The sequence below is a fragment of the Coregonus lavaretus genome (assembly GCF_964263955.1).
Source record: "Coregonus lavaretus genome assembly, chromosome: 28".
In the NCBI taxonomy this organism is placed as follows: Eukaryota; Metazoa; Chordata; class Actinopteri; order Salmoniformes; family Salmonidae; genus Coregonus; species Coregonus lavaretus.
In genome coordinates this window covers 1248106-1261048 of record NC_140015.1, presented here as the reverse complement: position 1 = coordinate 1261048, position 12943 = coordinate 1248106, and the positions used below count along the sequence as shown (strand labels likewise).

Sequence of the window (12943 nt, the reverse complement as noted above, 5' to 3'; positions counted from 1 at the left end):
CAACTAGGCCTCTTCTAGAAATTGACCTGGTGGACACCTGAATAATTATTACAAACTGTGTAGTACTTTCCTGCATTATTATCAACGTCTGATTGTGTCTTCTCTTTCCTTTTAAAATACTAAAACAAATATAATTGTGACGGCTCTATGATAATCACTCACTTTGATGACCAGACACATTTAGGCTTTTAAACTGTTGTAAGTGAACTATTCATCTTTCTAACAACATCTTTATCAGCCAATAGTAAATATAGTTATTTACCTGATTGTTAGCATGCTGTCTGTGAACCTCTGGACAAGTGCTTTAATGAAGACAGGGTCGATGTTCCTCTTCTGCAGCTGGCTGAAAAGCATGTCCACATTTGGCATGATCTTGTGGAACAGTGCCAGGAAAAAACAGAAAGCCTCGTCTTCGAGCATCCTCACAAAGCCCCCCGCCTCTCTGACAGTCGGGGCATCAAAGTTCCCAGAGTCTCTGATGGTCTGGAAACACGTTAGGAGGTCATCCCTGTACTCGTACACAGTGTTTACAGCGCGACTGTGGAAGTTCCACCGTGTTGTAGAGGCTCTGGGGAGTCTATGCGCAACCACTTCGTCAAGCACGGTGGTTCGCTTGGGAGACCTGGAGAAGAAAGCAGAAAATCCTGCAAGGTCGGAAAAGAAAGTGCCGATCCTGGGGATGCGTGAAGTAGCCTGCTGCATGATGAGGTTCAGCTGATGTGCATAGCAGTGGACGTAGTGCGCATTTTCGTACACATCCACTATTTTACGCTGCACTCCGCCGGTGGCTCCCCTCATCACACTTGCTCCGTCGTAAGCCTGGGCAATAAGTTTGGCCTTTTGTCCATGTGAGAGTATGGTGCTGAGCCTCTCCAGCAGCGCTGTAGCGATGGTGTCGGCGGTTGCGTTCTCGATCAAAATGAACTCGAAAAAACGCTCTTGGACGTTACTTTTAGCATCGATGTAGCGTATCACAAGCACCAACTGGCAGTGGGTGGAAACGTCAGTCGTCTCGTCAGCTTGAATGGCGATAAAATCAGCACTCTTTACTTCCTCCAGGATGTAATCCTTAAGCACTGACAGCATACAGTCCAACAGCTCGTTCTGTATCGTCTTTGACGTGCCCTTAAAAACGGTAGCTGTCTTCAGGTGCTCCTCCAGCACACTGTCGAGGGAGGCAACAAAATCCACTAAGCCCCGGAAAATGCCGGGGTTGTCCGAGGAGTCAGTCTCCTCGTGCCCACGCAAGGCCAACTCAAAAGCCCCACAGAACTTCACACAATCGATAATTTTGGATAGAATGTGCCTGTTTTTATCCACCTCCTCATTGTGTTTCCTCACCGCAATCCTGTGGCCGTCATCCAGCTGCGTAGCAATGTTCACCCTTCCTAATACAGCTAGCTTTACAGAGTTGTCCATGTGTGCCCTGGTGTTCTCATGTTTCTTTACCTTCTCTGACAGGTGCTTCATATCCCTCACTCCGGTACCTGTCCATGCTGAATCTGACCCCGTCGTTTTAAAAAGCAAGCACGGAAAGCAAAATAAAGCATTAGCATCAGTGCACCCAGCTAGCCAAGCCTTCCTGGTGTACCAGCTATGGGAGAAGCCGCGCATATACTGCTTCCCTTTCTCGCTAGCCTGCTGTCTGATTGAGAGGTCAGGTTGATCTGGGCCCAGCTCTTTCACCCGAACTTTCTCTGACAAAGTTCTCCTCTCAAACGGATCTTGGAGGAGAGATTTCACCGAGTTAGGGTTGGGTCTTGGAGGAGTAGCGTTTGCGCTCGCCATTGTCGTCTAGTAAAAATGGCGCCACTGGAGCCCGGTCCTTATTTTATCAGGGGCGAGCTTGGGGCGATAAAATAATCGCCCTCCTTGGATTCGATTTAAGATCGCTGATTGGCTACATTTTATGTCATACATTCATATCTTAAATTAGCAATTGGCTTAACTGCTACGTAGACCCGCCTCCTCGGGGCACTTTCTGTATCGCCCAGAGCTGACGAGGCGTTTGACAGGCAGAGGAAAGGTTGCGAATATGATTTTCTATCATATCTTACACATATTACTGTGTGCATTCCATATTTCAAACACACAAATATTGACATACTGATGTTTTTATTATTATTATTATTATTTTTATTTATTTTTTATTTTATTTTTTAAAATAATTTTATTTAAGGGGGCGGCGCCCTAGCGCCCTCTATCGGCCAGCCGCCACTGCCCCACACACTGTTAGGGCCTACATAAGCTGCCCCAACAGCAGTCCCAACAGCAGTCCCAGCACCTTACCACTGCTACACCTGGCTATCAGAGCCTTGTCTGGCAGCGAAACAGTTCATTCAGCCTCATTTACTGCCTTTAAAAAAAACATAGCTGACATGTCTGACTTGCTTAAACAAATGTGGTTTCTGCTGACAATTGAGATGTACAACCTAAGGCATAAGGGGACGACGAGCGGATAAAAGTCAATCTAATTTCGAGTAAGACATTAATGAGCGAGCTAGGACAGACGTAGTCAATATAACTATTTGTTCAGCACTTTTGAAATGTACAGCGACAGAATTCAGAACATGGGCCGTTCTTACAGTATTCTCCCTGTACACCAAGTCAAACCGTAGGATAAATAAAGGGGGCATATAAGCAGACAATGAAAGCTCTTACAATATTCGATAATTACATTTCTCTAAAACAGGCTATAGGCTGCATGTGCACCACCAAGTCAGAACAGTAGGCGAAATTAGGAGGGGAAACGGGACCAAATTATTAGGCTGAGGCACATGGGCTACTAATGGCTTACTACACAACATACACTTAGTATTACTTTCTTAGCTACAGTATACATATCTCTCTGTCATATTACATCATTTATGCAGCAGCATACAATACATTTTTGGATTCACCTTGTTGTGCTGTGCTCACTTGAACAGGAAGTTGGTGCGGCGGTCCTTCGTGGGCAAACTTTGCCATCAAAGTCTGGCATTCTCTGGATTTATGGTGTTTTCAAGACAACTGGGAACTCTGAAAAAAACAAGGTCGAATCATGATGACTTCAGTGATCTTCAGGTCGGAGCTCTAGAAAGAGGCCAGAGTTCCCGACTTGCAATTCCGAGTTGGATGACCGTTCAAAACGTATTTTCCCAGTCGGAGCTCATTTTTTTCAGAGTTCCCAGTTGTCTTGAACTCACTGAAATCAGATTTCACAGTTCTGAGTTTCCAGTTGGTTTGAGTGCGGCAGAAGTCATGTTGGATTGACACCATGGCCAATGTTGAATGTTGATCCTTTTAAGCTTTGAAAAGAGACCCATAAACCCAGACTTGGCACCACACACCCACTCCACTGAATAGCAGGCTAGTGATTGCTTTGCAATGCTTGCAGTTAACCACTGATTCCTTCCAAGCCACTCATTGTTGAATTTGCGATTTCCAACTTGTTGTGTAATGTTTATGCACCGATACGTTTTATCTATAACTTCTCTTCATTATTTCTCTTCACATGACAAGGATTAAAAAGGATTTGCCAGTAGATTGTCGACTTGATTCATGATGATGACTGCTAGCTTGCTAGCTAAGATTTTGAAAGTATGATGTTGACATGATCAGTCCAATCAAAGCTGCTGTAGATATAACGTGATTTGACGTCATTTTATCTGTGGCCAATGACCTTGAGCCTTCTTGGATAGGCACTTCTAATGTAACTATATGGCAACACCCAAGAGGCTTGAATTTTCTAGCTCATCCCTTAGATTTGGCGGTGATGTAGTGTCCCCATGAGTGACAGAACACTGAGCCAATCACAGCACAACTAGAGAACATTACCAACCCCCTACGCTCCGTATTTTCCGCTGGCTGCCCCACCACCACAGAAAGCACTGAGCTAGGCTGAAACACCTGCATTTTGGCGATGCCTTACTCAAGAAAGCAAAAAAGAGACCAGGTTTGTATGTGGCTTTATTAACTCAAATATTATATTTTTGACATTGTTTGCAAACTAACTCAAATATTATATTTTTGACATTGTTTGCAAACTGATATGTGATACGTATTAATGCCAAAATAACATGCAAAACAGGCATCCCCCAAAATAATTTGCTAGAAAGGTGGGGCTCAAAACAGATGGGGCTCTGCCCCACCTGCCCTGAATGACAGGTCGCCACTGCAATATAAGTATAAAGAGGGATTCCTGCAGATGCAATTGCCTTCTCTCTATGGGCAGTGGTGGAAAAAGTACTAAATTGTCATACTTGTGTAAAAGTAAACATACCTTAGTAAAAGTACAAAGTAAAAGTAAATACTCTACATCAAATTCCTTATATTAAGCAAACCAGATGACGCGATTTTATTATTTTCCCTTTTTTTTTACAGACAGACGGGCGAACTCCAACACTCAGACATCATTTACAAACGCAGTATGTTTAGTGAGTCCACCAGATAAGAGGCAGTAGGGATGACAATTCGTTATATTGATAGGTGCGTGAATTTGATAGGTGCGTGAATTTGACAATTTCTGTCCTGCCTCAGCATTCAAAATGTAACGAGTACTCTTTTTGGTCTCAGGGAAAATGTATCGGAGTAAAAGTAAAAGTTGTCAAAAATATAAATGCAGAGTAGACAACATGACGTCAGCCAGAATTGGTCAGCTGGCACCTCCATCTATCTACAGCCAGGGAGAGTCCCGAGCCGATTACCGTTCTCCTAGCAGCAGGATATTATGCTGGCAGATGATCGAGAATTTTTACAAATATTCTATAAGAGTCCCCCTGCAAAGACATACTAAACTTTGGGAATATCGATTTTTGTTTTACTCTGTGCAGTGCAACTGTTTTCACAGCTTTGCAACCACCTTTGAAAAAAATATATGGATAATTTTAAATATTTTAGCCAGCATTTATTTTTTAAGTTTACACATACTGGTATGTTGAAAGCTATTGTGTAGTCTATATTTAAAGAAATACGCTTTTAATAAAATACAAATACATGTTATTGGAATTACTCAATCGAGTCTGCAAAAATGAAATGGGTCTCTTATGCTGGGCAACGGGTTTAATACAGAGTACTGGTGACTCCTTACTCTACCCACTCCATTCACTTCAATGCAATACACGGTAAAATAATAATAATAATATGCCATTTAGCAGACGCTTTTATCCAAAGCGACTTACAGTCATGCGTGCATACATTTTTGTGTATGGGTGGTCCCGGGGATCGAACCCACTACCTTGGCGTTACAAGCGCCGTGCTCTACCAGCTGAGCTACAGAGGACCACAAGGGATACCTGTCTCGGCTAAAGTGGGGTGGGAAATACTCAGTAGGGTCTCTACTAACCAAATATGGTTATTTTTTTTGTCACACATATCCAGCAGCACTTCGTTCTCCACCCCCTCCATAGCCAAAGCCAGCAGCAGGCCGTGCGATACAGTCCACCTCCAAAACTACACATATTTGGTTAACTACCTACGCCAAGGTAGTGGGTTCGATCCCCGGGACCACCCATACACAAAAATGTATGCACGCATGACTGTAAGTCGCTTTGGATAAAAGCGTCTGCTAAATGGCATATTATTATTATTATTATTATTAATAGAGACCCTACTGAGAATCTCCCATCTCACTTTAGCTGAGACGGGTAGAAAGGTTCTCTCTCTACAAGCCAATATGTATCCCATGTACAATCTATTACATTGATTGCATTGGGCGCTTTAGAGGGGGCGGAGTGAAAAGCCAGCAGCAGGCCATGCGACACAGTCCCCCTCCAAAACTAACCATATTTGGTTAGTAGACCCTGCAGAGTATTGTCGACACATATTAGCTGAGACAGATAGAAAAGTTATCTCTACAGTCCAATATTCTCAACATCCCAGTGTCAACATTGTATTTTTTCATTATTGGTCTTAATTGTTTTGTATAAATTACTTATTGCATTTTCTTTTGGCACAATAAATGTCTCCATTGATTAAAATTGAATATAATTTGAATGAGGAATCCACATTGCAATGTTTTGAAATGTGGGCTTTTATTTAGAAGGTCTCAGCATTACCATACGAAAGTGACGTCATCGTTTGTGCTGCTGTCAGAATACTAGTTCAGAGCCTACAGCTCTACCCACACCGAAACAGCGTCGTCCTTCGCGGATAACAACATCCGTAGCAAAAAACGGATAAAATATGATTTAAGGGGCGGCTTGGGTGTTGGCGGCAAAAGGGAACGCCGTTATTCTCTTTATTCTACCTATTTATATATTTATATTTTATTTCCCAACGGATTTCGAATCCTCCCAGTAATGGCTGGGGTCCATGGCTCCGGCTGCTGAGCGGCAGGTGTATTGTTGAGGACATATTTCTCATTCGTTATGTATTCAACTACGGCCGATACACTGGTCGGTAAGGACCGAACTGACTGCTACCGGAACTGGATGCTGCTGTCGCGAGGAAGGTTTTAACTGGGTGCGTCGTTCTGTCCTCGAGGCTGCGGTGCAGCAGTGGTGGTCGGCTCGGGGAGGGCAGTCTCTCTATCCCCTTGTAAATAGACTATATATTTTTTTTTTGTGAGTAAACATTTCTCAATACAGTTTAGTAGTTCAAGGTTATAAATCCTAACTGCCAAACATGGATACCACCCAAATGATAACAATCTTTGAAATCGTTTGGGATATGGAATGACACAGGAGATTTTTATTGATGATGAATCAGAACTGATTATAATTTCAATGCCTAGTATTTTCTCTTTCGTCTTGATAAGTGTGTCTTATAACTGTAGGCCTATCTAAGCAACATCATCTCACATCTGGAATCGGACCCAGGCCTCATTTTGCCAAGATGATGGAAATCGACGAGGTTGTCTATCAGGACGACTATGGCTCTGTGTCTGTTATGTCGGAGCGGGTGTCGGGCCTGGCCAACAGCATCTACCGGGAGTTTGAGCGCCTCATCCGCAGCTACGACGAGGAGGTGGTCAAGGAGCTCATGCCGCTGGTGGTGAACGTTCTGGAGAATCTGGATTCGGTTTTAACGGAGAATCAGGAGCACGAGGTGGAGCTCGAGCTGCTGAAGGAGGACAACGAACAGCTCATCACCCAGTACGAGCGCGAGAAAGCGCTGCGCAAGCAGGCAGAGGAGGTGAGGGTACACTTACTCCATCCATGGCTGTTTTGTTTATAAATACTCTACCAGTGTCTCCATCACTAGCCATATTTATGACAAAAAAAATCACTGCACATACACATTCACCTTCAATAGCAGTTCAGTTTTCATTGCCACTGTATGCCCATTTTACCAAAATGAAACCCTAAAACGAACCATTATAAGCTATACCCACATCCCATTCACATTCCTTCTGTAGGCCATTTATTTCTAGGCCTAATTGGCCAGGCCTATATAACAAGGGATACGTCTCAAATGGCACCCTATTCCCTATATAGTGCACTACTTTTGACCAGAGCTCATAGGGCCTAATGTAAAAAACACAGAGTATACCAAACATTAGGAACACCTTCCTAATATTGAGTTGCAGTCTATGTCACCTCCGATTGCATGCAGTGAGTACTCATATCTGGCCTGATGTACCATCCATATCAACACAGCAGATCAGAGACAGTGGAAAGGCCAATAGGCCTATGTAGCATCATCAGTGGTGGTTCAATGAGGATATGGGCCTGGGTATAGTGTAGTGCCTGCCTGGATTGTGCCTGGGCCAGGTTGGTGATCAGTTCAGTGTTCTTGTGTGTTTTCTGAAGGATTCTGCCAAGGCTGGTGTGTTGTGATGCTGATGTGAATGTACTGTATTTCATTACATTTTATTCAATACAAGAATTGTATTTGACACAGACTTTTATGGACAAAAATATGCCTACAATGAAACCGGCCTTTTCACAATTACAAGTTGTCCCTGTCTAGCTCAATTATGGAATTGACAGGAAGTGAAACGGGATGGATGGCAGGGCTTGCAAACTATTACGGACTACAAACGGAAACCCAGCCACGAGCTGCCCAGTGACGTGAGCCTACCAGACGGGCTAAATGCTTTTTATGCTCGCTTCGAGGCAAGCAACACTGAAGCATGCAGGAGAGCACCAGCTGTTCCAGACAACTGTGTGATCACGCTCTCCGTAACCGATGTGGGCAAGACCTTTAAACAGGTCAATATTCACAAGGCCGTGGGGCCAGACGGATTACCAGGGCGTGTACTCGGAGCATGCGCGGACCAACTGGCAAGTGTCTTCACTGACATTTTCAACCTCTCCCTGACCGAGTCTGTAATACCTACATGTTTCAAGCAGACCACCATAGTCCCTGTGCCCAAGAAAGCGAAGGTAACCTGCATAAAAGACTACCGCCCCGTAGCACTCACGTCGGTAGCCATGAAGTGCTTTGAAAGGCTGGTCATGGCTCACATCAACACCATAATCCCGGAAACCCTAGACCCACTCCAATTCGCATACCGCCATAACAGATCCGCAATCTCAATCGCACTCCACACTGCCCTTTCCCACCTGGACAAAAGGAACACCTATGTGAGAATGCTGTTCATTGACTACAGCTCAGCGTTCAACACCATAGTGCCCACAAAGCTCATCACTAAGCTAAGGACCCTGGGACTAAACACCTCCCTCTGCAACTGGATCCTGGACTTCCTGATGGGCCGCCCCCAGGTGGTAAGGGTAGGCAACAACACGTCTGCCACGCTGATCCTCAACACGGGGCCCCTCAGGGGTGCGTGCTTAGTCCCCTCCTGTACTCCCTGTTCACCCACAACTGCGTGGCCAAGCAAGACTCCAACACCATCATTAAGTTTGCTGACGACACAACAGTGATAGGCCTGATCACCGACAACGATGAGACAGCCTATAGGGAGGAGGTCAGAGACCTGGCAGTGTGGTGACAGGACAACAACCTCTCCCTTAACATGAGCAAGACAAAGGAGCTGATTGTGGACTACAGGAAAAGGAGGGCCGAACACGCCCCCATTCACATCGACAGGGCTGTAGTGGAGCGGGTCGAGAGTTTCAAGTTCCTTGGTGTCCACACCACCAACAAACTATCATGGTCCAAACACACCAAGACAGTCGTGAAGACGGCACGACAACGCCTTTTCCCCCTCATGAGACTGAAAAGATTTGGCATGGGTCCCCATATCCTCAAAAGGTTCTACAGCTGCACCATCAAGAGCATCCTGACCGGTTGCATCACCGCCTGGTATGGCAACTGCTCGGCATCCGACCGTAAGGCACTACAGAGGGTAGTGCGTACAGGCCAGTACATCACTGGGGCAAAGTTCCAGCCATCCAGGACCTATATACCAGGCGATGTCAGAGGAAGGCCCAAAAAATTGTCAAAGATTCCAATCACCCAAGTCATAGACTGTTCTCTCTGCTACCGCACGGCAATCGGTACCGGAGCACCAAGTCTAGGTCCGAAAGGCTCCTTAACAGCTTCTACCCCCAAGCCATAAGACTGCTGAACAATTATTTGCATTGACCCCCCCCCCCCCCCCATTGTTTTTACACTGCTGCTACTCGCTGTTTATTATCTATGCATAGTCACTTTACCCCTACCTACATGTACAAATTACCTCGACTAACCTGAACCACCGTACATTGACTCGGTACCGGTACCCCCTGTATATAGCCTCGTTATACTTTGTTAAAAAAAAATACTTTTGTTTATTTATTAAATATTTTCTTAACTCTATTTTCTTAAAACTGCATTGTTGGTTAAGGGCTTGTAAGTAAGCATTTCACGGTAAGGTGAACCTGTTGTATTCGGCGCATGTGACAAATACAATTTTATTTAAAAGTTAATTTGTGGAATTTCTTTCCTTCTTAATGCATTTGAGCCAATCAGTTGTGTTGTGACAAGGTGTGTGTGTGTGTGTGTGGGGGGGGGGGGGGGGGGGGGGTATATACAGAAGATAGCCCTATTTGGTAAAAGACCAAGTCCATATTATGGCAACAACAGCTCAAATAAGCAAAGAGAAACGACAGTCCATCATTACTTTAAGACATGAAGGTCAGTCAATACGGAACATTTCAAAAACTTTGAAAGTTTCTTCAAGTGCAGTCACAAAAAAACCATCAAGCGCTGTGATGAAACTGGCTCTCATAAGGACCACCACAGGAATGGAAGACCCAGAGTTACCTCTGCTGCAGAGGATAAGTTCATTGGAGTTACCAGCCTCAGAAATTGCAGCCCAAATAAATGCTTCACAGAGTTCAATTCACAAACACATCTCAACATTGACTGTTCAGAAGGGACTGTGTGAGTCAGGCTTTCATGGTCAAATGGCTGCAAAGAAACCACTACTAAAGGACACCAATAAGAAGAAGAGACCTGCTTGGGCCAAGAAACACGAGCAATGGACATTAGACCTGTGGAAATGTGTCCTTTGGTCTGGAGTCCAAATTGGAGATTTTTGATTCCACCCGCCGTGTCTTTGTATGAAGCGGTGTGGATGAACGGATGATATCCGCATGTGTAGTTCCCACCGTAAAGCATGGAGGAGGAGGCGTTATGGTGTGGGGGTGCTTTGTTGGTGACACTGTCTGTGATTTATTTAGAATTCAAGGCACACTTAACCAGCATGGCTACCACAGCGTTCTGCAGCGATACGCCAGCCCATCTGGTTTGTGCTTAGTGGGACTATCATTTGTTTTTCAACAGGACAATGACCCAACACACCTCCAGGCTGTGTAAGGGCTATTTTACCAAGAAGGAGAGTGATGGAGTGCTGCATCAGATGACCTGGCCTCCACAATCCCCCGACCTCAACCCAATTTAGATGGTTTGGGATGAGTCGGACGGCAGAGTGAAGGAAAAGCAGCCAACAAGTGCTCAGCATATGTGGGATCTCCTTCAAGAATGTTGGAAAAGCATTCCAGGTGAAGCTGGTTGAGAGAATGCCAAGAGTGTGCAAAGCTGTCATCAAGGCAAAGGGTGGCTATTTGAAGATTCTCAAATATAAAATATATTTTGATTTGTTTAACACTTTTTTGGTTACTACATGATTCCATATGTGTTATTTCATAGTTTTGATATCTTCACTATTATTCTACAATGTAGAAAATAGTAAAAATAAAGAAAAAACCTTGAATGAGTAGGTTTGTCCAAACTTTTGACCGGTACTGTACATTCCTAGGTTCAGTTAGTTTTTACAGAGAAATTGTTAAAATTGTAAGGACACTATAATAACCGATGAGTTAGGCTACTATGTTTCTATGAGATTCACTAAAACAAGGACCACTAGGCACTATTTGGTACCAGGTAGCAGTTACCAATTGTGTTGAATTCTAAAAGATGACATTAACAAGCATGACAGCTGATGACAATCACAACTACCTTCACACAGTTACAACACATGCATTATACTTGGTGTCATGGCAGTGCCCTGTCAGTTGTCATAAACAGATGTCAGCTGTTATGACTTCTTACGACATCTGTTATAATGTAAGTGACAGTGTTTCTACTAGTGTTATTAGCAACACGCATGCCCCACCCACCTGAGGATCTGTCTTTTTCAGCCATCTATTTTCTGTGTTTGAGGGATGCAAAATCCACTTGTAACTTAAATATCACTGGATTGATTGCTTTCATTTTACTCCTGCGACTCTCCTACTCCTGCTTGTGCCTGTCGTTTTTTCCCAGCGGAAATGTTTGTAATGACTTGTCAAACACAACCCGGTTGAAATGGGCTCAATGGATACATTGGCTTTCCGTTGCATCTGTAAGAATGCTAAAGCGTCATCTGGGATTTAACACTTACATCACAAGAAAGAGAAGAAAGATAACTTTATTTTGATGGGTGTTAATTTTTGGTGGAATTGAAAAAAGTAATCATTTAATACAGTTGAATTGTTTACAAATTAGATGCGGTCAAATGATAGCAACTTCCGAAAATGAACACTTGGATTATAGTGATATTATGTCTGATCTCGCAAACAATTTATATGTATTTTTAGATAGGTGTAATCTAGAGCCAAGCGTGTTGATTTATAATCCGAGGGTATCCTGCTATTGACACACTTGTTGAATTATGCAACAGAACGTGACAACAACAGTCATTAATGAGGCAGTCTAAACAGCGCAGGTGAATGCAGGTAGGCCTAGATAGAGCAAGGTTTTGGTGGTTGCAGCCCTGTTCCACCCCTTTATGTTAATGTCACATATGTGTAAATACACCCAGTGTATTTATGCAAATTAGGCACATATAATTGTCTTTATTTGAACAGAAAATAAAATAAATACCTGATACCATTAGAACATTTATATATGAGTGCATTCTAAGAAAAAAAGTGACATTTGACAATAAATTGAATACCTGAATTCCCACCAAAATCCCTGAACTCTATTCATTATTTGTCCATTCCAGTAAAATGTTTTATGTGCTATAAATTCAAAGAGTTTGGAGTATCTTCATCCATTGTCCAACTGTTTGAATTTATTAGAATTGTTTTTAAAACCTTTTAACAATTTTGATGACCGTTGCTAGTGTTATCCTAGACATTTCTAGTATAGTATAAGCAGACAGCTTTTCAAGGTTTTACCAAAAATAAAGGTCCAATGCCACATAATGCTTAGTCACAGATGTGTGTAGTCATATACCACGTCACATTGACTGTGTCCCAAATAGTACCCTATTCCCGGCATAGTACGCTATACTAGGGCCCATGGGGCTAAATAGGGAATATGGTGCCATTTGGGACACAGTGGTTGTCTCTGTCTCATTGTTTGCTACATTTGAGGGAAGAGAACATGATTAAATGCATACATTTGAAATAGATTATCATGAGAGTGTAAAGAGGATTTGTTTATATGCTTTTTGAAGCAAGTGACACAAAAATAGCATGTGGAAGAATTAGTGAAGTATTTTGATGAAATAGTGCTTGCTACAACCAACATGAATAATGATAATGACAACCTGTAAAGATATTGTGAAAGTCCTTTGGAGTAACTC

General features: G+C 43.3%; 1 protein-coding gene across 1 annotated transcript in view; it reads left to right on the top strand.

Moving 5' to 3' along the window:
* Positions 1-6813: 6813 nt before the first annotated feature.
* LOC311104220 (C-Jun-amino-terminal kinase-interacting protein 3-like) overlaps positions 6814-12943 on the top strand; it is a gene marked incomplete at both ends in the record, with an annotated part of 66626 nt that continues 60496 nt past the window's right edge. The window contains one exon of the mRNA XM_084145958.1: positions 6814-7113. Coding sequence (XP_084002084.1) covers positions 6814-7113 — 300 coding nt within the window. The remainder of the gene's footprint in view (positions 7114-12943) is intronic.